The sequence below is a fragment of the Bubalus kerabau genome, chromosome 1 (assembly GCF_029407905.1).
Source record: "Bubalus kerabau isolate K-KA32 ecotype Philippines breed swamp buffalo chromosome 1, PCC_UOA_SB_1v2, whole genome shotgun sequence".
NCBI classification, from domain to species: Eukaryota; Metazoa; Chordata; class Mammalia; order Artiodactyla; family Bovidae; genus Bubalus; species Bubalus kerabau.
The window spans coordinates 238,150,643-238,175,526 of record NC_073624.1 but is presented as its reverse complement, the minus strand read 5'-3'; the positions used below and the strand labels follow the sequence as shown (position 1 = coordinate 238,175,526).

General features: G+C 39.3%; 1 protein-coding gene across 7 annotated transcripts in view; it reads left to right on the top strand.

The window, feature by feature from the left end:
• Positions 1-24,884, top strand: part of LOC129636786 (hepatitis A virus cellular receptor 1-like) — a 52,324-nt gene that overhangs the window by 8,372 nt on the left and 19,068 nt on the right. For 3 of the 7 annotated variants that reach the window (XM_055560482.1, XM_055560488.1, XM_055560471.1), the window contains 7 exons: positions 4,358-5,071; positions 7,895-7,990; positions 11,113-11,168; positions 14,827-14,941; positions 15,830-15,866; positions 23,825-23,946; positions 24,328-24,726. In XM_055560482.1, coding sequence (XP_055416457.1) covers positions 4,358-5,071; positions 7,895-7,990; positions 11,113-11,168; positions 14,827-14,941; positions 15,830-15,866; positions 23,825-23,946; positions 24,328-24,509 — 1,322 coding nt within the window. In that variant the 3' untranslated portion in view covers positions 24,510-24,726. Of the gene's footprint in view, positions 1-4,357; positions 5,072-7,894; positions 7,991-11,112; positions 11,169-14,826; positions 14,942-15,829; positions 15,867-18,230; positions 19,220-23,824; positions 23,947-24,327; positions 24,727-24,884 lie in introns of those variants that run through there. The other 4 variants (XM_055560466.1, XM_055560464.1, XR_008707126.1 and 1 more) reach the window with 4 other exon arrangements.

Sequence of the window (24,884 nt, the reverse complement as noted above, 5' to 3'; positions counted from 1 at the left end):
AACTCTTTGTATGTGGTGGTCAAAGTACTGGAGTTTCAGCTTTTAACATCGTTCCTTCCAAAGAAATCCCAGGGCTGTTCTCCTTCAGAATGGACTGGTTGGATCTCCTTGCAGTCCAAGGGACTCTCAAGAGTCTTCTCCAACACCACAGTTCAAAAGCATCAATTCTTCGGTGCTTAGCTTTCTTCACAGTCCAACTCTCACATCCATTCATGACCACTGGAAAAACCATAGCCTTGACTAGACGAACCTTTGTTGGCAAAGTAATGTCTCTGCTTTTGAATATGCTATCTAGGTTGGTCATAACTTTCCTTCCAAGGAGTAAATGTCTTTTAATTTCATGGCTGCAATCAACATCTGCAGTCATTTTGGAGCCCAAAAATTAAAGTCTGACACTGTTTCCACTGTTTCCCCATCTATTTCCCATGAAGTTATGGGACCAGATGCCATGATCTTCATTTTCTGAATGTTGAGCTTTAAGCCAACTTTTTCACTCTCCACTTTCACTTTCATCAAGAGGCTTTTGATTTCCTCTTCACTTTCTGCCATAAGGGTGGTGTCATCTGCATATCTGAGGTTATTGATATTTCTCCCGGTAAGTTCGATTCCAGCTTGTGCTTCTTCCAGTCCAGCATTTCTCATGATGTACTCTGCATATAAGTTAAATAAACAGGATGACAATATACAGCCTTGATGTACTCCTTTTCCTATTTGGAACCACTCTGTTGTTCCATGTCTAGTTCTAACTGTTGTTTCCTGACTTGCACATAAATTTCTCAAGAGGCAGGTCAGGTGGTCTGGTATTCCCATCTCTTTCAGAATTTTCCACAGTTTATTGTGATCCACACAGTCAAATGCTTTGGCATAGTCAATAAAGCAGAAATAGATGTTTTTCCTGAACTCTCTTGCTTTTTCCATGATCCAGCAGATGTTGGCAATTTGATCTCTGGTTCCTCTGCCTTTTCAAAAACCAGCTTGAACATCTGGAAGTTCATGGTTCACGTATTGCTGAAGCCTGGCTTGGAGAATTTTGAGCATTACTTTACTAGTGTGTGATGTGAGTGCAATTGTGCGGTGGTTTGAGCATTCTATGGCATTGCCTTTCTTTGGGATTGGAATGAAAATAGAACTTTTCCAGTCCCGTGGCCATTGCTGAGTTTTCCAAATTTGCTGGCATATTGAGTGCAGCACTTTCACAGCATCATCTTTCAGGATTTGAAATAGCTCAACAGGAATTCCATCACCTCCACTAGCTTTGTTTGTAGTGAAGCTTTCTAAGGCCCACTTGACTTCACATTCCAGGATGTCTGGCTCTAGATGAGTGATCACTCCATCGTTATTATCTTAGACATGAAGATCTTTTTTGTACAGTTCTTCTGTGTGTTCTTGCCACCTCTTTGTAATATCTTCTGCTTCTGTTAGGTCCCTACCATTTCTGTCTTTTATCGAGCCCATCTTTGCCTGAAATGTTCCCTTGGTATCTCTGATTTTCTTGAAGAGATCTATAGTCTTTCTCATTCTATTGTTTTCCTCTATTTTTTTGAAGTGATCACTGAGGAAGGCTTTCTTATCTCTTCTTGCTATTCTTTGGAACTCTGCATTCAGATGCTTATATCTTTCCTTTTCTCCTTTGCTTTTCGCTTCGTTTCTTTTTGCAGCTATTTGTAAGACCTCCCCAGACAGCCATTTTGCTTTTTTGCATTTCTTTTCCATGGGGAAGGTCTTGATCCCTGTCTCCTGTACAATATCACGAACCTCATTCCATAGTTCATCAAGCACTCTATCTATCAGATCTAGTCCCTTAAATCTATTTCTCACTTCCACTGTATAATCATAAGGGATTCGATTTAGGTCATACCTGAATGGTCTAGTGGTTTTCCCTACTTTCTTCAATTTAAGTCTGAATTTGGCAATAAGAAGTTCATGATCTGAGCCACAGTCAGCTCCTGGTCTTGTTTTTGTTGACTGTATAGAGCTTCTCCATCTTTGGCTGCAAAGAATATAATCAATCTGATTTCAGTGTTGACCATCTGGTGATGCCCATGTGTAGCGTCTTCTCTTGTGTTGTTGGAAGAGTGTGTTTGCTATGACCAGTGCATTTTCTTGGCAAAATTCTATTAGTCTTTGCCTTGCTTCATTCTGTATTCCAAGGCCAAATTTGTCTGTTACTCCAGGTGTTTCTTGGCTTCCTACTTTTGCATTCCAGTCCCCTATAATGAAAAGGACATCTTTTTTGGGTGTTAGTTCTAAAAGGTCTTGTAGGTCTTCATAGAACTGTTCAACCTCAGCTTCTTCAGTGTTACTGGTTGGGGCATAGACTTAGATTACTGTGATATTGAATGGTTTGCCTTGGAAACGAACAGAGATCATTCTGTCGTTTTTGAGATTGCATCCAAGTACTGCATTTCAGACTCTTGTTGACCATGATGGCTACTCCATTTCTTCTGAGGGATTCCTGCCCGCAGGAGTAGATATAATGGTCATTTGAGTTAAATTCACCCATTCCAGTCAGTTATAGTATGCTGATTCCTAGAATGTCGACATTCACTCTTGCCATCTCTTGTTTGAGCACTTCCAATTTGCCTTGATTCATGGATCTGACATTCCAGGTTCCTCCAGGAGTTGGTGATGGACAGGGAGGCCTGGTGAGCTGCGATTCATGGGGTCACAAAGAGTCAGACACGACTGAGAGACTGAACTGAACTGAACTGATGCAATATTGCTCTTTACAGCATCGGACCATGCTTCTATTACCAGTCATATCCACAGCTGGGTATTGTTTTTGCTATGGCTCCATCCCTTCATTCTTTCTGGAGTTATTTATCCACTGATCTCCAGTAGCATATTAGGCACCTACCGACCTAGGGAGTTCCTTTTTCAGTATCCTATCATTTTGCCTTTTCATACTGTTCATGGGGTTCTCAAAGCAAGAATACTGAAGTGGTTTGCCATTCCCTTCTCCAGTGGACCACATTCTGTCAGATCTTTCCACCATGACCCGCCGGTCTTGGGTTGCCCCACACAGCATGGCTTAGTTTCATTGAGTAGACAAGGTTGTGGTCCTAGTGTGATTAGATTGACTAGTTTCTGTGATATGGTTTCAGTGTGTCTGCCCTCTGATGCCCTCTTGCAACACCTACCATCTTACTTGGGTTTCTCTTACCTTGGATGTGGGATCTCTCTTCACGGTTGCTCCAGCAAAGTGCAGCCGCTGCTCTTTACCTTGGACGAGGGGTATCTCCTTACCTCCGCCCTCCTGACCTTGAACGTGGAATAGCTCCTCTAGGCCCTCCTGCGCCTGTGCAGCCGCTGCTCCTTGGACGGGTTCATAACTCAGCCAAAGTGACTCTCTGCCTCCAACCCAATAATTTACTTAAGTTTTCTTGCACTTTTCACAGAATGAGCTTACTTTCAACCTCTCTTAGGGCTCTTCCTCAGCAGCTTTTCCTAGCCTTAGTGTCCTAGCTTCTTTCTTAGGAAATATTTACTCCTGAGCAAGACACATTAGTGGAACAAGCTGATTAAATTTCCTCCGTGTTATACTCTTTTGATCAGCTTTTTTTCTTGTTTCCTCTTTTTTTAGGTTTCATTTCAAGCTGAAGGGAGGGGATTGAGACTGCACTGTTCTTCAAAATCTTTAACTACACTGTTAGACCCAGGTCAGCAAACTGTAGCCATAGGACCAGATCAGATTATAAATAAGCTCACCAACATTTTTTTTTTTTTTAATGAATAAAGGTTTATTAGAACACAGCCCCATCCATTCATGTATATACTCTCTCTGACTGTTTTCAGGGCTTCCCTGGTGGCATATGGCATCTGTGTTATCCAGCATATGTTAATGATGTGAATTAATCCACATTTAAGATGCAGATATGTTTGGAGGGTACCCTTAGAACTGACAGAAGTGAATGCTATTTATTTGGTCAATAGTCTGGTTCTTGGGAACTACTATTTGGGTTCTAGTCATGTACTGCTGAGAGGACAAAGACAGCTTCAGGACAGCTTCTAGACACTTTCCCCTCCTTCACAGATGCTTATGAAGATATGTAAATCTGATATGTATGACTAGTCTTTACAAACTGCTTCAACACAAATCCCATGTGTCATTTTTGAATAGCAACACCTCCTGAAATATCATCCTTTAAATGCCGCTGTTGCCTTGTTGTGACCATGTCTTCACTCCCTCCTCAGTCACAGATTCTAGTTGACCCATGACAAGAACTTGGAGTTCATGGGAGATAAGTGCTGAGTTCTGCCTGGGGACCGTCTGCTTGGTTGTGTTGGTGCACAGGCCCAGCACGAGTCTCTTGTTTCCTGCTGCTTGATGAATCCCTGCTTTCATGTTGATTTCTAGCTCCACCTACAACGACAACGACCACCACCACTACTACTACAACAACTACCAGCACTACTCCTACAACCACTACCACTACTCCAAGTAAAACTACCACTACAAGAAGGACAACTCCCACCACTACTCCAAGAAGAACCACTACAAGAATGACAACTCCCACCACTACTCCAAGAACAACCCCCACTACAAGAAGGACAACTACCACCACTACTCCAAGAACAACTACCACTACAAGAAGGACAACTACCACCACTACTCCAAGAACAACCACCACTACAAGAAGGACAACTACCACCGCTACTCCAAGAACAACCACCACTACAAGAAGGACAATTACTACCACTACTCCAAGAACAGCCACTACAAGAAAGACAACTACCACCACTACTCCAAGAACCGCTACCACCACCACCACTACTCCAAGAACAACCACCACTACAAGAAAGACAACCATTACTACTACTCCAACAACGACTACCACTATTACAACCACCACCACTACTACCCCCCAAACACCCACCACAACTCCAACAACCACCACCACCACTACTCCAACCACAATGGTCACCACTGCTCCAACAACCACCACCACTGCTGTGCCAACAACAATCAACACCACTACTCCAACCATGACAGTCACCACTGCTTCAGTGACAGTGAGGTCCTCTACTTCTGCTCCTCCAATCCCAGCACCCACAGAGGACCTCCAGCCAGGTAAGCAAAAGTACTTCTAAGTGCAGAAGTTTTTAAAGTAAGGATACGCACCATCCAGGGCACTGTGTTAAGGCAGATGTACAATCTAGGGTAGGGATTCTTAACAGGTTTCCAAACCTGGCTTCACAGAATCTGTGAACCACTTGTACCCTCTTATATTCATCTTTTGTATCTTTAAGAATTTTCAGAGTGAGAGGGACCTATGGTTTTTATTAGATTCTCAAAGGAATCATTAATAGCAAAAAAAAAAAAAAAAAAAAAAAAAAAATCCAGACCACTGGTCGTGGACAGCTTAGAAGGATGGTGCATTCGGCCCAGTTTAACATAGAATTATGATGAAAATCTGAATAGAGATCATTTAATCCATTTTGAAGCCTAACCCAACACTTGAGGATAAGGTTTCAGTGAAGTTAATGCTTACTCTGTGTCCTGTGTCAGGAAACATGCTAACTGCTTTATAAGTATTAAGCCCCTTAATTCTTAAGACAACCCCAGGACTGATGCTAAAGCTGAAGCTCCAATGCTTTGGCCACCTTATGCAAACAGCTGACTCATTGGAAAAGACCCTGCTGCTGGGAAAGATGGAAGGCAAAAGGACAAGAGGGTGGCAGCGAATGAGATGGGTAGACAGTATTGCTGACTCAATGGACATGAGTTTGAGCAAACTCCAGGAGACATAGAAGGACAGGGAAGCATGGCATGCTGCAGTCATGGGGTTGCAAAGAGTCGGATACGACTTAGCAGCTGAACAACAAAAGAAGTATAAAAAGTGAAATAATTCTGTTGTTAGGCTCTCAGCTCATTATCTAATTCAGATTTATTCATGATAATGAAATGCCTACATAGCAGAGTAATCAGATCAGTCGCTCAATTGTGTCTGACTCTTTGCAACCCCATGAATCGCAGCACACCAGGCCTCCCTGTCCATCACCAACTCCTGGAGTTAACTCAGACTCACGTCCATCGAGTCAGTGATGCCATCCAGCCATCTCATCCTCTGTCGTCTCCTTCTCCTCTTGCCTGCAATCCTTCCCAGCATCAGAGTCTTTTACAATGAGTCACTCTTCGCATGAGGTGGCCAAAGTACTGGAGTTTCAGCTTTAGCATCATTCCTTCCAAAGAAATCCCAGGGCTGTTCTCCTTCAGAATGGACTGGTTGGATCTCCTTGCAGTCCAAGGGACTCTCAAGAGTCTTCTCCAACACCACAGTTCAAAAGCATCAATTCTTCGGCGCTCAGCCTTCTCCACAGTCCAACTCTCACATCCATACATGACCACAGGAAAAACCATAGCCTTGACTAGACGGACCTTTGTTGGCAAAGTAATGTCTCTGCTTTTGAATATGCTATCTAGGTTGGTCATAACTTTCCTTCCAAGGAATAAGTGTCTTTTAATTTCATGGCTGCAGTCACCATCTGCAGTGATTTTGGGGCTCCCCCAAATAAAGTCTGACACCGTTTCCACTGTTTCCCCATCTATTCCCATGAAGTGATGGGACCGGATGCCATGATCTTCATTTTCTGAATGTTGAGCTTTAAGCCAACTTTTTCACTCTCCACTTTCACTTTCATCAAGAGGCTTTTGAGTTCCTCTTCACTTTCTGCCATAAGGGTGGTGTCATCTGCATATCTGAAGTTATTGATATTTCTCCCGGTAAGTTTGATTCCAGCTTGTGCTTCTTCCAGTCCAGCATTTCTCATGATGTACTCTGCATATAAGTTAAATAAACAGGATGACAATATACAGCCTTGACGTACTCCTTTTCCTATTTGGAACCACTCTGTTGTTCTATGTCCAGTTCTAACTGTTGCTTCCTGACCTGCATACAGGTTTCTCAAGAGGCAGGTCAGGTGGTCTGGTATTCCCATCTCTTTCAGAATTTTCCACAGTTTATTGTGATCCACACAGTCAAATGCTTTGGCATAGTCAATAAAGCAGAAATAGATGTTTTTCCTGAACTCTCTTGCTTTTTCCATGATCCAGCAGATGTTGGCAATTTGATCTCTGGTTCCTCTGCCTTTTCTAAAACCAGCTTGAACATCAGGAAGTTCACGGTTCACATATGGCTGAAGCCTGGCTTGGAGAATTTTGAGCATTACTTTACTAGCGTGTGAGATGAGTGCAATTGTGCGGTAGTTTGTGCATTCTTTGGCATTGCCTTTCTTTGGGATTGGAATGAAAACTGACCTTTTCCAGTCCTGTGGCCACTGCTGAGTTTTCCAAATTTGCTGGCATATTGAGTGTAGCACTTTCACAGCATCATCTTTCAGGATTTGGAATAGCTCAACTGGAGTGTCATCACCTCCACTAGCTTTGTTTGTAGTGATGCTTTCTAAGGCCCACTTGACTTCACATTCTAGGATGTCTGGTTCTAGGTCAGTGATCACACCATCGTGATTATCTGGGTTGTGAAGATCTTTTTTGTACAGTTCTTCTGTGTCTTCTTGCCACCTCTTCTTAATATCTTCTGCTTCTGTTTGGTCCATACCATTTCTGTCCTTTATTGAGCCCATCTTTGCATGAAATGTTCCTTTTGTATCTCTTATTTTCTTGAAGAGATCTCTAGTCTTTCCCATTTTGTTGTTTTCCTCTATTTCTTTGCATTGATCATTGAAGAAGGCTTTCTTATCTCTTCTTCTAGCAGGTAATACCTAGCAGGGTAATACCTTCTAGCAGGGTAATATCTCAGAACATATATTAATACATTTCTAAGATAGAGTCAAAGGGTAATTTCTGATTTAGTTTTGTTTGTTCTTTCTGCTAGGGGTGTAAATTTTCCTCCACTAATTGAACACTACTTTTCCGTTCTTGTCATTCCTATAGCTTCTTTATCTTCTCCAACTCAGACAGCAGAAAGCCAGCCTACTACCCTGTATGAAAGAAACATAACCAGCTCACCATTGAACTCTTGTTCAACAGGTAACTTCAGTTTCTTTCCTGAACATCTGGGAGCATTCAAATTTTGATAAATATTAGCACATTGTTCAGAGCACATATTCTGAAATAAGACAAGCATAAGTTGAATGCCAACAATGGCTATTCCACTCAGCTATGCAACTTGAACAAATGTCTTACTACCGTCTTTGAATCTGTTTTTATCCTTTGGAAAATGGAGGAAATATTACTTATTCTTACAAGCATTATTTGAGATAAAGATCTGGGGACATAGCTACGAGGTAAGTGATAGAGTGGCAATAATGAATGTTACTTGGAATGTCCAGAAATACGTACATTTGAGTGACACAGGCAGCTTGAATGATTTGGGACCATCCACATACATATCCACATTTTTCTAAATAAAATGAATTAGCCTTGTCTTTAAGCTTATTTCTAGGCATACTTCCCTGGACAGAGCCTTAAAACAATTAAATCCAAACTGGTCCAGACTGAACTGGTCACCTGTTTATGCTTCCTCTAAGCCCCAGACACTACACAGAGCCAGGAGGCTCCCCTGCTGCCTTGTTGAGCTTTCATTTCACATGGACACTTTGAGTTGGGTTGAGGACATGGACACCAGAGCCAAAGAGGCAGGTCCCACTAGGATTGTGCTATTCCACTCCAAAAGTCTCCCAGTTCTCCGTAGTTTTGGAAAGTCCATATTCTTTTGAGATGTAAGATTAGTCTGTTTTTCCTGTAATAGAGAAAGATGATATTGAATTGTCATCTTTCCTAGCTACCTCTGATAACCATGTAGGTAAATTTGGAGAGTGCCACATGTGAACCCCTTTGTAATGCAGAACTGGCTTATTTGTCCATGTGCCTGTGAAGCATCCAACAAGGTCAGATTTTGTAATGTTTTGTAAGACTTGTGCCTATGATTCATCATGCTCAGGAGTTGCTATAGGAGATCCCCAGGGTGGCCTACTTTGCCAATCATTCAAGGAAGCTCTTAATTGAAAATGGACATGCAGCAGGACTCAGAAAGGAACCAGTTTACTTGAAATTAGCTAATAGTGACATTTGGTTTTGAAAGTGGAATCCTTGGTGTGAAGTGTTTCTTGGCACAGAAACAAAGAGAAAGCAGTTAAAAATACAGGTAAGAGCAGTTGGGGCAACTGCACTCCACACTTTTAGGCTAAGAGGAAAAACAAAGTAGAAAATGGGAAATTGTTCTCTAAAATATGTCACTAAAACCTGGTCAAGTAGACTTGGCAGCATGGAACAGATGTTGCAGCAGCTGTGTCCCCATGACTTCTGTGACTGCTGCCATCTTGGCAGCATCTCTGAGGCCCTTCAGCCAAATCCTCACAGTGCCCGAGTCACACTTCAGTGGGTTAAAGCCTCACAAAGCCAAGAATGTTAGTCCAGGAGGAATTTTGGTTTTCATAGGGCCTGCACTTACCTTTTCAGATGCATGTGCCAGCAAATTGTTGTGCATTATTTCATTTAATTCTTTCAGGGCAGGTTTATTTCTTGCCATTGCCAGACTGAGGAGGACATTTAGTTCTACTTTGGAGACAAAGAGCTTCCAATTCAACTGCCCGCCAACGGCAGTTTCCAGCTGCACGCCCATGGACAAGTTGTTTCATTCCTCACTACATGTTTGTAAGGAATGAAGGACATGATATTTAGAAAATCCATTGCATGGTGTTCCTTCCCCATTGCTCCTATTGTTATATAGCAACATAATTGTGATACCTGATATTTGTTTAACATGGTGTTAAGCACCTTACGTGCATCATCTAATGTGATAACTTATGAGACGGGTGCTATCAAGAGCTTGTAGTTCAAGGTTACCCCAGCTAGAAATATAAATATATACATTTACATGCGTATATATGTAATGTGTATGTAAAGGACATTGATCGAGGTCACATTGGTAAGTGACATGTCAGCACTGAAGTCAAGTTTCATCTAACTCAAGTCCTTGCTATTTTTTTTTTACAACATCACTCATTCTATAGCTTAAGGATTTAAGGTTATAACATAAATCATTCACAGAGACTAGACTGTAGACACTGTCTTTGTCTCTTGAAGACGTAGTGTTGGAATGTTTAAATTGTAGATACAGTAGTGTAATGTGTGAAAACTTGGGGGGAATATGGTTACTTCATTTTCACTACCATTAGAACATGATGGTTTTATAGCTCTGTCAGTAGTATGTGAATCTCTGAGACCTGCAGTATTTTCATTGGATGGGAACATAGTGTGTGCGGTGGTTATGAGCTGAGGCTCTTGTCCTTTAGTAGAGTTGGAAACTTCAACCATTTCAGCACCTCATCTAAAATTTCGGATTCAGAAAATGGGTATAAGGATGTAAAGTGCTTGTGTGTAATAGATACTCAGTAAAGAGAGAATCCTGTATTTGACCTACAGTTGCTTAGAAGGGCCAACAGTATATGTTCAGTGGGACAAAAGAGATATTTCAAAACACTATTAAAATTTGGACATTGAAAACTTTAAGGCATAGTATCCTTTTATAGTGGGAATTTAGGTAGTATAAGGTATACTGGCCTTGGGAGTGTTGTAACATTTTCTAAAGCACATTTGGATCAGTGTCTGGGCACACTGGCATATAATGTAGGAATTAGATGCCACCAGTTTGAGGTATTTTAGTGCATTTCACTCACATTTTGAATGTAAAACCAATGTAATGTTCATTTTGAACAGAGTGGTTCTGCTCTTTGGATGTGTAATGACCTCTGAGCACTCACTGGAAGTTTCTGAGCTGCCAAGAAAATATTGATTATTTATCTGTAAGTGGTAATTTTTAACCTAGTTCTGAGAATGGGTCACTCTGACTTGTCTAAAATTGTCAGTAAATTTTCTGTGAGCATGCATTTTTCCCCCGCATAGAGAGGAAAAAAAAAAAGGGTTCATTTTCAAAGGGTCCATGAAAAATGGTTAAGAATCACAACCTTGCTACTTAAATAAATAAATGTTAGTAACTTGGTATTACTCTTGGGATGCCTACAGCATTAGGCCATATGATTATTCAACTTTCCCTTCATTATCAGAAGGCAGTGTGAATATATTTGGTGCTTGCAGGAAAGTTCAATATCTTTTTATAATTCTTATTAATTTTCTTTCTTGTTGAGCAGATGGAAATGGCACTGTGACACAGTCTCCAGATCCCCACTGGCATAACAATCAAACTGTAAGAATATTCCTTCCTATTTTATTAGCCTGATTCACTTATATGTCTCTTCTGGAATCAAGTTACATTTAGAGATTATTATTGTCAGACTAATCCACAGATTGATTCTTTCTAATTTAAGAAATAAAGGAAGAAAAAATTTAACTCTTAAGTAGGGATCAGATCAGATCAGATCAGTCGCTCAGTCATGTCTGACTGTTTGCGACCCCATGAATTGCAGCACGCCAGGCCTTCTTGTCCATCACGAACTCCCGGAGTTCACTCAAACTCACGTCCATTGAGTTGGTGATGTCATCCAGCCATCTCATCCTCTGTCGTCCCCTTCTCCTCCTGCACCCAATCCCTCCCAGCATCAGAGTCTTTCCAATGAGTCAGCTCTTCGCATGAGGTGGCCAAAGTACTGGAGTTTCAGCCTTAGCGTCATTCCTTCCAAAGAACACCCAGGGCTAATCTCCTTCAGAATGGACTGGTTGGATCTCCTTGCAGTCCAAGGGGCTCTCAAGAGTCTTCTCCAACACCACAGTTCAAAAGCATCAATCTTTGCTACTCAGCTTTCTTCACAGTCCAACTCTCGCATCCATACATGACCGCTGGAAAAACCATAACCTTGACTAGACGGACCTTAGTTGGCAAAGTAATGTCTCTGTTTTTCAATATGCTATCTAGGTTGGTCATAACTTTTCTTCCAAGGAGTAAGCGTCTTTTAATTTCATGGATAGTTTAATTAATTTTAAAAGTCTATATAGATGCACTACTTGTTAGAAATACCTGAAAAATGATATTTTTCTCTAGACACACATATACCTCCAAGACAGAATTTCTCCTGACCAGAAAATAAGAAAAAAAGAGTGAATTAATTCAGGCATAGTGACTTAACATTACATACCAAAAAAGAACTAGATCATCGTTAGAGAAATAACAAGCCTTGAATTGATGTAGTGGAATGGGGCCATCACCGCCAAAAATATTATGTCAGTGAAAGTGTGGTTCCTTAAACATAGGCCCCCTAATATCCTTTTCCAATCCAATTTTCCTCCTATAGAGAAATTTTGAGGCCACTTCTGAGTCTTTCTATATATATTCCTCCCCATATGATGACATATTAAGGTCCTAAGATCTTCAACAACTTTGTCATTCTGTAATTTGTTCTTGCACTTTCCCACAATTAGCTTGGGAAAAATCCAAGGGACTATAGTCTTATGATGTTCATCAAAGCCTCATCTTTGTGTGTAAGTTAGAAGAATTTATCAATGAGATTTTTACTTTTGGCTCCCTTGGGTGAAACAACTTTCCGTTCACTATGTGCAAATAACTCTTAGAAGCAAAAAACATGAACAGATTCAGGTATGAGAGTAATCTTGATTGCAAGTGGTGAGAAATTGCAGCACGGACATTGTAAGAGAAATTCAAGTTCAAGCCAAGTGGGGTTAATGTGACGTCAAATGGCCCTATGTTGCATAACTTAAGTGACAATGAGAACACTACCACGTAGGAATGATATGAAAGATTTTAATCACTCTGATGATATGGGTACTGATTGATCTGCTGGATATGGGCTGAATTTGTTGTGCTTGTTAAATAGCAGAACTGCCACCATGTAAATGTCATGTCAGTCAGACTTATGCTAGTTTTAAAAAAAGAAACAAACACTGTGAATGAGAAGATTGTTTTTGACCTCAGTTACCTGCAGGACAGGTATATTCAGTAGCAATTAATCTCTTCTATATAATGTAAGCAATACAGAAGCAAGTTCACAATAGGTGGTAGCATAATTGTGGGCTTTTTGTGTCTTGACCGTGAAGATATCAAGGTGTCTCCCAAGTATCTTGAAACCAAGCAGCATATATATCCACCCAGTAGGTCAACTTCTTGAGCTGCATCTTGAGGAGAGAATGAACACATACATAAAGATGTATAAAACAAGATATACATTGCTGCTGTTTATAATCATGAAAATGTTATAAACAACCTAAATGTTCAATAATAAGAGATTAATAACTTATCAATTAAGCATACCCATATTGCCATTAAAAATGTTGTCACTTCAGTGTACTTACTTCAGATAGCATTGGGACCTCCCTGACAGTCTAATGATTAAGACTTCATGCCTCCAATGAGGGAGAAGGCAATGGCACTCCACTCCAGTACTGGAAAATTTTCCAGCCTGGAAAATCCCATGGATGGAGGAGCCTGGTAGGCTGCAGTCCATGGGGTCACTAAGAGTCGGACATGACTGAAGTGATGCAGCAGCAGCCTCCAATGAAGTAAGTAGAGGATCGATGGCTGATTAGGGAACTAAGATCCCACATGCCATGTAGCATTGCCCAAAATAAAAAAAAAAATTTATTATATATAGATTATAGATACAAAATAAAATGATGTATATACTGTAGTATACATTGGATACGGAAACTGTGTCTGTTAAGAAAAGTACTTAACAGACAATTTTATCTTTAGAAAGATAAAATTCTAAAACAGTACGTAATGAAAAATGATAATAGTAACTATTTCTGGATGTTGAAATTATGGTTGATTTTTGTTTTCCTTTTTTTTTATCCTGAGCTGCACACTCTAAAATGAACTTCCAGTTTTTATGTAACATAATATTTTTTAAAAAGCAAGCAAAGACTGCTTCCTGTAACCCTGTGTTCCATCTAACTGCTTTCCCTCCCACAAGTAAGGTGATAATACAGCTTTTCCCTCCCAAGGCACTGACTGTTTTCCATTTAGGCAAGGACACCTCAGAGGCTAAGTCACCCTCCTCTGTATTCCTCATAGTATTTATCAGGAGGTACCTGAAGTACCTTTCCCAAGAACCCTATTTAATCTGCATTTGGCAGAAAAAGAGGTTTGGAGAGGCTAAATAACTTGCTAGGGTCACAGAGCAACTAAATAAAAGTTAATCTGGGATTCTGACTCCAGAGATTAAACTCTTATGCAGGAGGAGACTTGAGACTTAATCTTTTTCTCTGATTTTCACTTCCTTTCTGTTAAAATACCTACCTGGTGGGACATCTTTAGAATTAGAATTAAGCTATGTAAAGGAGGCAAGCATGATGGCCTGGTATATTTGGGGTTTATTTTTTTCCCAATTGCACAGCATTTTAATTGTTAAGCAGAGCCATGAACCTGAGCAGCTACTTTCATGCCCATTTATAAAGATATAGAATCTTGAATTCTACTTCAAAAAAGTGTTTTAATTAATGGACAGTTTCAGTAACTGAACACATTCAAATAGCACCACCATGGCAACTTATATAGGAACCAAAATTGTTTTTGATTAGTATCATAAGAGGATTATTTATGAAAAGAGCTTATTATTTTAAAAATAGGTATAAATTATAATAATCAGGCACACTCATTTGAAGCATACAGTTTGAGTTTTAACAAATCTGTACCCTTCTCTAAATACCACCGCATGTAAGATGTAAACATTTCCACCACCCCCAAATAAATTTTGAATTTTGAGTTGTCTTAGAATTTCATCATAAGGCTATAACTTTACATCATTTGGTCTTACCCCTCATGATCCAGAACTAGCCAGGGAACAATAAACAATAATTTGGGTGTATTATTTTCTGAAATGTTTTCTGCCTATAACTCTAACAAGATTGTTTTATTTTTCTGTTTTGTGTTTGATCTGCTGATGTTTCTGTAGCCTGCGGCACTGGCACAAGGAACATGGATGAGCACCAACAAGGGAGTCTACATTGGAATCTCGGTTACTGTTTTGGCATTGTTGGTCACGTTTGTGGTTTTCTGGATTAGGAGAAGTAAGTCACCTCAGGACTGAAATATTCAGAAATATTCTTGAGCCCACAGGAGTATTCTTGAACCAAATGCATGTACCTGTACATTCCATTAGGTATCAGTTTCATGTAACTTCCTTGGTTCTTACCTTGTTATTTTTTTATTTTTTATTTATCTTAAATTTATTGTTCCATAAACATGATATTTAAATTCTCCATAGGAGAAATTAAATATGGAGAAATAAGCACTGGTTGTGTAAAGTTGAGATTTGGAAGTCAAAAGCCACTGTAATATACAAGATTTTTTTCCCTCCCATTTGTTCTTTTCCCATTCCCTCAAAAACAAATCTTTATCCCTATCGGGGGTAAAACTGTTGATGGTTTTATAATACCCACTTAATAGAAGAAGCACAAGAGACATTAGGAGGGTACATGATTTCAGAGCTAGGAGAAGAACAGAGGGTTTCACATGACGGTCATCCAGCACCTCGTGGTCTCCTTCCACCAGTTTTGTGTGTATGTGTGTGTAAAACCTGTCTTCTATGGGAGAACTGCAATAGTCAGTGTTTATTTCAGTGAAATATAATGGCATTAAAGTAAGCTAGGGCATGTAGGTCAATACACTAAACCTATGAATCACAAGATACTCTATACCAAGGGGCTCACTTGGCTCCTAGAGATTCAAGAGAAGTTACCTGGAGTTATCAGGTTAGGGTTCAGATTGATTTTTTTTTCTCCTTTTTAAAAATATTCTTTCTTCTAAATTAATCTTTTTTTTTTAGACTCTGAGAGCTGTACTGATTTTGCTCATATTAAAGTAATAATCGTAATAATACACTGGTTTGGAAAAAGAATCTCATGAACTCTTTGGCTTGCATGTTTAATTTTCTCTTCATTTCCCCCTCAATTTAGGATATTTTTGCCTGGGGAGCAAGGTGGAGCTACTACGGTAAGTTTGAAATGGTTTGTGTTAATAATGCTTTTTGATGTTCTTAATCTAGTAAACATAAGGAAAATTTCTCTGTCCCTCTCCTCTCTTCCTTCCAAGTTCTCCATTTTATACTCTGGATCCTGAAAAATCTAGTATATAGAGCACCTCCATTGCTGTTCAACCTTCTAGTGATGATTTTAGCATTTCTATGCTGTTTTTGCTGCTGCTAAGTTGCTTCAGTCGTGTCTGACTCTGTGCGACCCCATAGAAGGCAGCCCACCAGGCTCCTCCTTCCCTGGGATTCTCCAGGCAAGAATACTGGAGTGGGTTGCCATTTCCATCTTCAAGCACCTCCATATTTCCCTGGAATTGTGTCATAACTGCTATAGAAACAACACCTCAAACTTTATCTCTTAGAGCAAGAGAACTAAATTGCAGATATTGTTTCAGGGATCATTTGAATGGGTTGTTTAATTTGTTATTTGATTTCATTCAGTGCTTTGTTTATTGCATGTGTATTGAATCTCTATTATATTCTGAAAAGATGAGCAGAACAGACAAAAAACGTATAAATGAATAAGCAGGGCCTTATAGAACTTCCAGAGAAATACCATGGGGAATACTGGAGCAGGGCAGTAGGCTATGTGAGTGAGCCCCAAAGAAGCAGAAGGGAGCTCTGCAAAAACTGCAGGAAGACCCCTCCAGGCTGAAGACCCGCAAAGGCAGGGGGTAGGGCCATGCCTCCAGCTCCCCACGGTTCCCACCATCCCCTATTATTCCATACCCAGACTGCTGTGTTCATTTACATTAGTTGTCTGGCCTCACAGGCATTTCAATTTACAGTTTTTGCAAATGTACCCCTTCACCCAATAAAAAATTAAATCTTCTTTGTATGCATCCCTGCAGTCATTTTTTCAAGCATCTGTAAAGGTTGGAAACCACTACCTACTTCCAGCAAAACAAACTGCTTCATCTGGTCCAGCTTGGGCTTTAAGCCAAGTCTTTCTTTGATTCCAAATTTGTCCCTCTTTAACTGCCATCCATTATTCTTAGTTCTCTTTCATTGGATGTTTGTACCCAGTCTTTCCTACATCTGAGTTAATCACATGAGCCAGTCCACAAAATATGCCTTGAATAATCTCCAGCATATTGCAAGTGTTCCATAGATGCTGGATTTTATTATTGCAGACATGCCCTTCACAGCAATAAACCTGTGAGACAGGCAGTAGTAGTATTCTCAGTTTACTAATTAGAAAATAGCTTTAGAGATATTAAGTGATATCCAAGGTCACATCACACAGCAGGTCTCTTTCAGTCCAAAACCAGACTTTTAGGAGTTTTTGACTGTCAGCTTCCAAGAGTGGAAAAAAAATAAGTACTCCCTACAGACAGAAAACCGTGAATAACATTCTTTTAGTTCATTTTTGTTCTTTCAATGTTTACTTTTTTAAAGTTTCAGTTTTTAATCACCTAAATAGAAAAGAAAATATTTATTGTAAAAGATGCTGTATAATATAGAAAAGCAAACAAAGAAAAACAAAAAGGTATATTTCCTCATGATGTTATTTTTGGAGGCAGCTATATCCCGTTGACTCATTTTGAGCTACTGACACCTAACCTGTTTCCACACATGTATGACTAATCTGTTTAAAGATCAGAGCTGAGTGATGATTCCTTGAGTTTCATATCGTTTCTGGGCAAGCTTGGGTAATAAAAGTAGTACCCACAGACAACTTCTAAAAAAGCATTGATATCAAAACCCCACAAATGACCTTTCTGTACACTTGATGTGTGAGCATTCATGTTATAAAACTCATCTATCCCATGGCTTTCTAATTGTGACTGTTAAGGCAGGGTGTGATTTTTGACTCTGGGATCTAGAACATGCTTAGGTGAAGCAATAGTATTTTACTACATCTGATATGCTCTGATATTTTGTATACTTATATATATTTATCTTAAATACAGGATACATAGCACTAAATAACATCACTAAAGGGTCACAGTCCTCAGCTAGAAAAACACCAGCCAAACCATTTCCTGGCCATCTTTGAGACTGTGCATCCTGGTTTAGTACTTCAATTTGATGTGTGGTATTTGTCTTCTTAGATTATAAATTTTTGTGTTCTATTACATGAGTGTCTTGAAAGAGACCAGTGTGAGTTTTTTGAAACCAAAAGGTGTGACTTTCTACCTCCTTATTAAAAATAATTTCCTGTAACTTCATATTCACAATTCTGGAAGCCTCTATTCATTTCATAGGATGTTTGAATGGGGCTCTGAGAAATGCAAATACCCAGGCTTGAATGAACATAAACAAATATGCTGCTTATACTTGAGAAGTGATCTTCTTTTCTCTTACTCATGTTATTGTTTCTACAGTGTGATTCCATTGAAAGATTCTCGCATTGGAGCTTTGAAAAATGCAGCTCTGAAGCCTATTCAAGCAGAAGACAATGTCTACATTATTGATGACTGTCACTAAGTCCTGGATCCAGATTCTAAAGTGTTATGCCCTTGACTGTAGAACAAAGTGACAAGATACCATGTCAGAGTCCTCTGAATCAGCTGCAGAATTTTTCAGTCAGTTTCCCATGGCATTCCTCTGAGTCAGGGACACTGGATAGAGTGATGCTAGCTCGACTGCGTAAAGTCAACCTCTGTCACAGAGTCCTAATTTTTTATACCAAATTGGCTCAAACTTTCTGATCATTGCAGTTCAGTCCAGTTCAGTTCAGTTACTCAGTCGGGCCCGACTCTTTGCAACCCCATGAATCGCAGCACGCCAGGCCTCCCTGTCCATCACCAACTCCTGGAGTTCACTCAGACTCACGTCCATTGAGTCAGTGATGCCATCCAGCCATCTCATCCTCTGTTGTCCCCTTCTCCTCCTGCCCCCAATCCCTCCCAGCATCAGAGTCTTTTCCAATGAGTCAGCTCTTCGCATGAGGTGGCCAAAGTACTGGAGTTTCAGCTTTTAACATCGTTCCTTCCAAAGAAATCCCAGGGCTGATCTCCTTCAGAATGGACTGGTTGGATCTCCTTGCAGTCCAAGGGACTCTCAAGAGTCTTCTCCAACACCACAGTTCAAAAGCATCAATTCTTCGGTGCTTAGCTTTCTTCATAGTCCAGCTCTCACATCCATACATGACCACTGGAAAAACCATAGCCTTGACTAGACGGACCTTTGTTGGCAAAGTAATGTCTCTGCTTTTGAATATGCTATCTAGGTTGGTCATAACTTTCCTTCCAAGGAGTAAGCGTCTTTTAATTTCATGGCTGCAGTCACCATCTGCAGTGATTTTTGAGCTCAAAAAAATAAAGTCTGTCACTGTTTCCCCATCTATCTCCCATGAAGTGATGGGACCAGATGTCATGATCTTTATTTTCTGAATGTTGAGTTTTAAGCCAACTTTTTCACTCTCCTCTTTGACTTTTATCAAGAGGCTTTTTAGTTCCTCTTCACTTTCTGCCATAAGGGTGGTGTCATCTGCATATCTGAGGTTATTGATATTTCTCCCAGCAATCTTGATTCCAGCTTGTGCTTCTTCAAGCCTAGTGTTTCTCATGATGTACTCTGCATATAAGTTGAATAAGCAGGGTGACAATAGACAGCCTTGACATACTTCTTAGAATTGTACATACTTCTTAGAATTGTACATTCTCTTTAGACCTCGTGAATCCTCTTTTCCTTGAAGAATTCTCACTGGGAAGATTTTAGAAAAAAACACTTCTACCTCAGTTACCAAGGCTGTCAAGAATACCTGAATACAACTTAGAATCAGGACATCTAGTCCAGGACTTAAAAGACTTAACATGCAAGTGCTTCATGATTGTCCTTTTTTTTTTTTTTAAATCAACTGACTCCAAATGTGATATTGCTTAGGGTCCCCAAGGTTTCAAATTGTGTGTACAGGTTTTTATTTACCCAACAGAAAAATGGCAGTGAGTGTAATTTTGCCATTATAGACAAATTTGGTTTCTCAGGGTTCTGGAAATACAAGGCATTAAATGCTTTCTTTGGGAGGAGGATGGTATTTTAGCAGTTAGCAGAAGCAATGGTATTGAGTAGGCCATGAAGACACCAGGAGAAGAAAATCAATAGCCATGTAATTTATGATATTTTTGCTACCTCAGGGCCACAGTTCTAGGTGCTTATGTTGACAACTGGCAGGCTCTGACTTTTAGAATGAGTCAAGGCAGAAATAAATACAAGGAAAAAAGAGAGGGAAGGAGTAGCAAAGAGGCTTTCTGTTTTAGAAAATAGAGTTTGCAAATATAATAGTATTGTTTGACAGTGTTACTAGTTTCTACAAAACGCTAAATTGTCCTCAAACCACTTTGATTTTTTAAATTGTTTTGGAAGGATAAAAGGTATTTTTCATATTGAATCAATACCTGTGTTATATTTCTTTTTCACAACTCAATTAAATTTTGGTTTTCCCAGAAGAATTAGACAAAGGCTAAATGTAAGGATAATTTTAATCATTTAGAATCATTTCTACATGAACAGCTATAAGACTGGAGATTAATTTCACTTTGAGTAAACCCTGAAATAACTCATGCTTGAGTAATTTGGGGGACATTCAGAGCTATTCACACCAAAGTGGTCCATGAGGGCTGGATGCTTGTTTTTTTTTTTTTTTTTAATATACATTTATATTTAGTTGGAGGCTAATTACTTCACAATATTGTAGTGGTTTTGCCATACATTGACATGAATCCATCATGGGTGTACATGTGTTCCCATCTTGAACCCCCCTCCCACCTTCCTCCCTATCCCATCCCTCTAGGTCATCCCAGTGCACCAGCCCCAAGAACACTGTCTCATGCATTGAACTTGTACTGGTGATTCATTTCACATATGATAATATACATGGTTCAATGCCCTTCTCCCAAATCATTCCACCCTCGCCCTCTCCCACAGAGTCCAAAAGACTGTTCTATACATCTGTGTCTCTTTTGCTGTCTCACATATAGGGTTATTATTACCATCTTTCTAAATTCCATATATATGCATTAGTATAGATATTGGTGTTTTTCTTTCTGGCTTATTTCACTCTGTATAATAGGCTCCAGTTTCATCCAACCCATTAGAACTGATTCAAATGCATTCTTTTTAATGGCTGAGTAATACTCCATTCTTTTCCAATTTGGATTCCTTTTATTTCTTTTTCTGCTCTGATTGCTGTGGCCAAAACTTCCAAAACTATGTTGAATAGTAATGGTGAAAGTGGGCACCCTTGTCTTGTTCCTGACTTTAGGGGAAATGCTTTCAATTTTTCACCATTGAGGATAATGTTTGCTGTGGGTTTGTCATATATACCTTTTATTATGTTTTGGTATGTTCCTTCTATTCCTGCTTTCTGGAGAGTTTTTTTTTTTATCATAAATGGATGTTGAATTTTGTCAAAGGCTTTCTCTGCATCTATTGAGATAATCATATGGTTTTATTTTTCAATTTGTTAATGTGGTGTATTACATTGATTGATTTGTGGATATTGAAGAATCCTTGCATCCCTGGGATAAAGCCCACTTGGTCATGGTGTATGACCTTTTTAATGTATTGTTGGATTCTGATTGCTAGAATTTTGTTAAGGATTTTTGCATCTATGTTCATCAGTGATATTGGCCTGTAGTTTTCTTTTTTTGTGGGATCTTTGTCAGGTTTTGGTATTAGGGTGATGGTGGCCTCATAGAATGAGTTTGGAAGTTTACCTTCCTCTGCAATTTTCTGGAAGAGTTTGAGTAGGATAGGTGTTAGCTCTTCTCTAAATTTTTGGTAGAATTCAGCTGTGAAGCCGACTGGCCCTGGGCTTTTGTTTGCTGGAAGATTTCTGATTACAGTTTCAATTTCCGTGCTTGTGATGAGTCTGTTAAGATTTTCTATTTCTTCCTGGTTCAGTTTTGGAAAGTTGTACTTTTCTAAGAATTTGTCCATTTCTTCCAAGCTGTTCATTTTATTGGCATATAGTTGCTGATAGTAGTCTCTTATGATCCTTTGTATTTCTGTGTTGTCTGTTGTGATCTCTCCATTTCTATTTCTAAGTTTATTGATTTGATTCTTCTCCCTTTGTTTCTTGATGAGTCTGGCTAATGGTTTGTCGACTTTATTTATCCTCTTAAAGAACCAGCTTTTGGCTTTTTGATTTTTGCTATGGTCTCTTTTGTTTCTTTTGCATTTATTTCTGCCCTAATATTTAAGGTTTCTTTCCTTCTACTAACCCTGGGGTTCTACATTTCTTTCTTTTCTAGTTACTTTAGGTGTAGAGTTAGGTTATTTATTTGACATCTTCTTGTTTCCTGAGGTGTGCCTGTATTGCTATGAACCTTCCCCTTAGCACTGCTTTTACAGTGTCCCACAGGTTTTGGGTTGTCGTGTTTTCATTTTCATTAGTTTCTATGCATATTTTGATTTCTTTTTTGATTTCTCCTGTGATTTGTTGGTTATTCAGCAGCGTGTTGTTCAGCCTCCATATGTTGGAATTTTTAATAGTTTTTCTCCTGTAGTTGACATCTAATCTTAGTGCATTGTGGTCAGAAAAGATGCTTTAAATGGTTTAAATTTTTTTGAATTTACCAAGGCTAGACTTATGGCCCAGGATGTGATCTATCCTGGAGAAGGTTCCATGTGCACTTGAGAAAAGGGTGAAATTCATTGTTTTGGGGTGAAATGTCCTATAGATATCTAACTGGTCTATTGTATCATTTAAAGTTTGTGTTTCCTTGTTAATTTTCTGTTTATTTGATCTATCCATAGGTGAGAGTGGGGTATTAAAGTCTCCCACTGTTATTGTGTTACTGTTGATTTCCCTTTCATATTTGTTAGCATTTGTCTTACATAGTGTGGTGGTCCTATGTTGGATGCATATATATTTATAATTGTTATATCTTCTTCTTGGATTGATCCTTTTATCATTATGTAGTGTCCTTCTTTGTTTCCTTTCACAGCCTTTGTTTTAAAGCCTATTTTATCTGATATGAGTATTGCTACTCCTGCTTTCTTTTGGTCTCTATTTGCATGGAATATCTTTTTCCATCCCTTCACTTTCAGTCTGTATGTGTCCCTTGTTTTGAGGTGGGTTTTTTTTGTAGACAAAATATATAGGGGTCTTGTTTTTGTATCCATTCAGCCACTCTTTGTCTTTTGGTTGGGGCATTCAACCCATTTTCATTTAAGGTAATTATTGATAAGTATGATCCCAATGCCATTTACTTTGTTGTTTTGGGTTCGAGTTTATACACCCTTTCTGTGTTTCCTGTCTAGAGAAGATCCTTTAGCATTTGTTGGAGAGCTGGTTTGGTGGTGCTGAATTCTCTGAGCTTTTGCTTGTCTGTAAAGCTTTTGATTTCTCCTTCATATTTGAATTAGATCCTTGCTGGGTACAGTAATCTGGGCTGTAGGTTTTTCCTCTTTCATCACTTTAAGTATGTCCTGCCATTCCCTTCTGGCCTGAAGAGTTTCTATTGAAAGATCAGCTGTTATCCTTATGGGAATCCCCTTGTGTGTTATTTGTTGTTTTTCCCTTGCTGCTTTTAATATTTTTTCTTTGTGTTTGATCTTTGTTAATTTGATTAATATGTGTCTTGGGGTGTTTCGCTTTGGGTTTATCCTGTTTGGGACTCTCTGGGTTTCTTGGACTTGGGTGACTATTTCCTTCCCCATTTTAGGGAAGTTTTCAACTATTATCTCCTCAAGTATTTTCTCATGGTCTTTCTGTTTGTCTTCTTCTTCTGGGACTCCTATGATTCGAATGTTGGGGTGTTTAACATTGTCCCAGAGGTCTCTGAGTTTGTCCTCATTTCTTTTAATTCTTTTTTCTTTTTTCCTCTCTGTTTCATTTATTTCTAACACGCCTTCTACCTCACTTATCCTATCTTCTGCCTCCATTATTCTACTGCTGGTCCCCTCTAGAGGGTTTTTGATCTCATTTATTTCATTATTCATTATATATTGTCTCTTTTATTTCTTCCAGGTCCTTGTTCAACATTTCTTGCATATTCCCAATCCTTGTCTCCAGGCTATTTATCTGTGACTCCGTTTTGTTTTCAAGATTTTGGATCATTTTCACTATCATTATTTGGAAATCTTTATCAGGTAGATTCCCTATCTCTTCCTCTTTTTTTAGTTTGATGGGCATTTATCCTGTTCCTTTACCTGATGAGTATTTTTCTGCCATTTCATCTTGTTTATAATGCTGTGTTTGGGGTGGCCTTTCCATATTCTGGCAGTTTGTGGTTCCTCTTTATTTTGGAGGTTCCTCGCTGTGGGTGGGGTTGGATGGGTGGCTTGTCAAGGTTTCCTGGTTAGGGAAACTTGTGTCAGTGTTCTGGTGGGTGGAGCTGGATTTCTTCTCTCTGGAGTGCAATGAAGTGTCCAGTAGTGGGTTTTGAGATGTCAGTGGGTTTGGAGAAGAGTGGGAATCAAAAGGGGAGAGAGCAAGCTAGCCAGTAATCACTTCCTATGTGCTCTCCACAGTCTGGATCCCTTACAGATGTTCATGGAGTTACACAGAGAAGAGAAGAGGAAGGAAGGAGACAGAGGTGGCCAGGAGGATAATAGGCGGAATCAAAAGGAGAGAGACAGATCCAGCCAGTAATCAGTTCTCTAAGTGTTCTCCACAGCCTGGAACACACAAAGAGATTCACAGAGTTGGGTAGAGAAGAGAAGGGGAAAGGAGGAGATAGAGGCGACCTGGTAGACATAAAGGAGAGTCAAAAGGGGGAGAGAGCAATCAGGCCAGTAATCTCATTCCCAAGTAAAAATGGGTACTGAAGATTGGGTTCTTAAATGTACAAAATGGATAACAAATACCAAAAAGCAAAGATTAAAAATCTGGAGTAGAGGCTAGATTCTCAAAAATACAATATTAAAAAAACAAAACAAAGTCACAAAATTATAAAAAAATATATAGATATATATGAAGTTTGCTTTGAAAATAAGGTTTTTTTTTTTTTTTTTTTTGCAAGGTAATATTAGGTTATAACGGAGAAGGCAATGGCACCCCACTCCAGTACTCTTGCCTGGAAAATCCC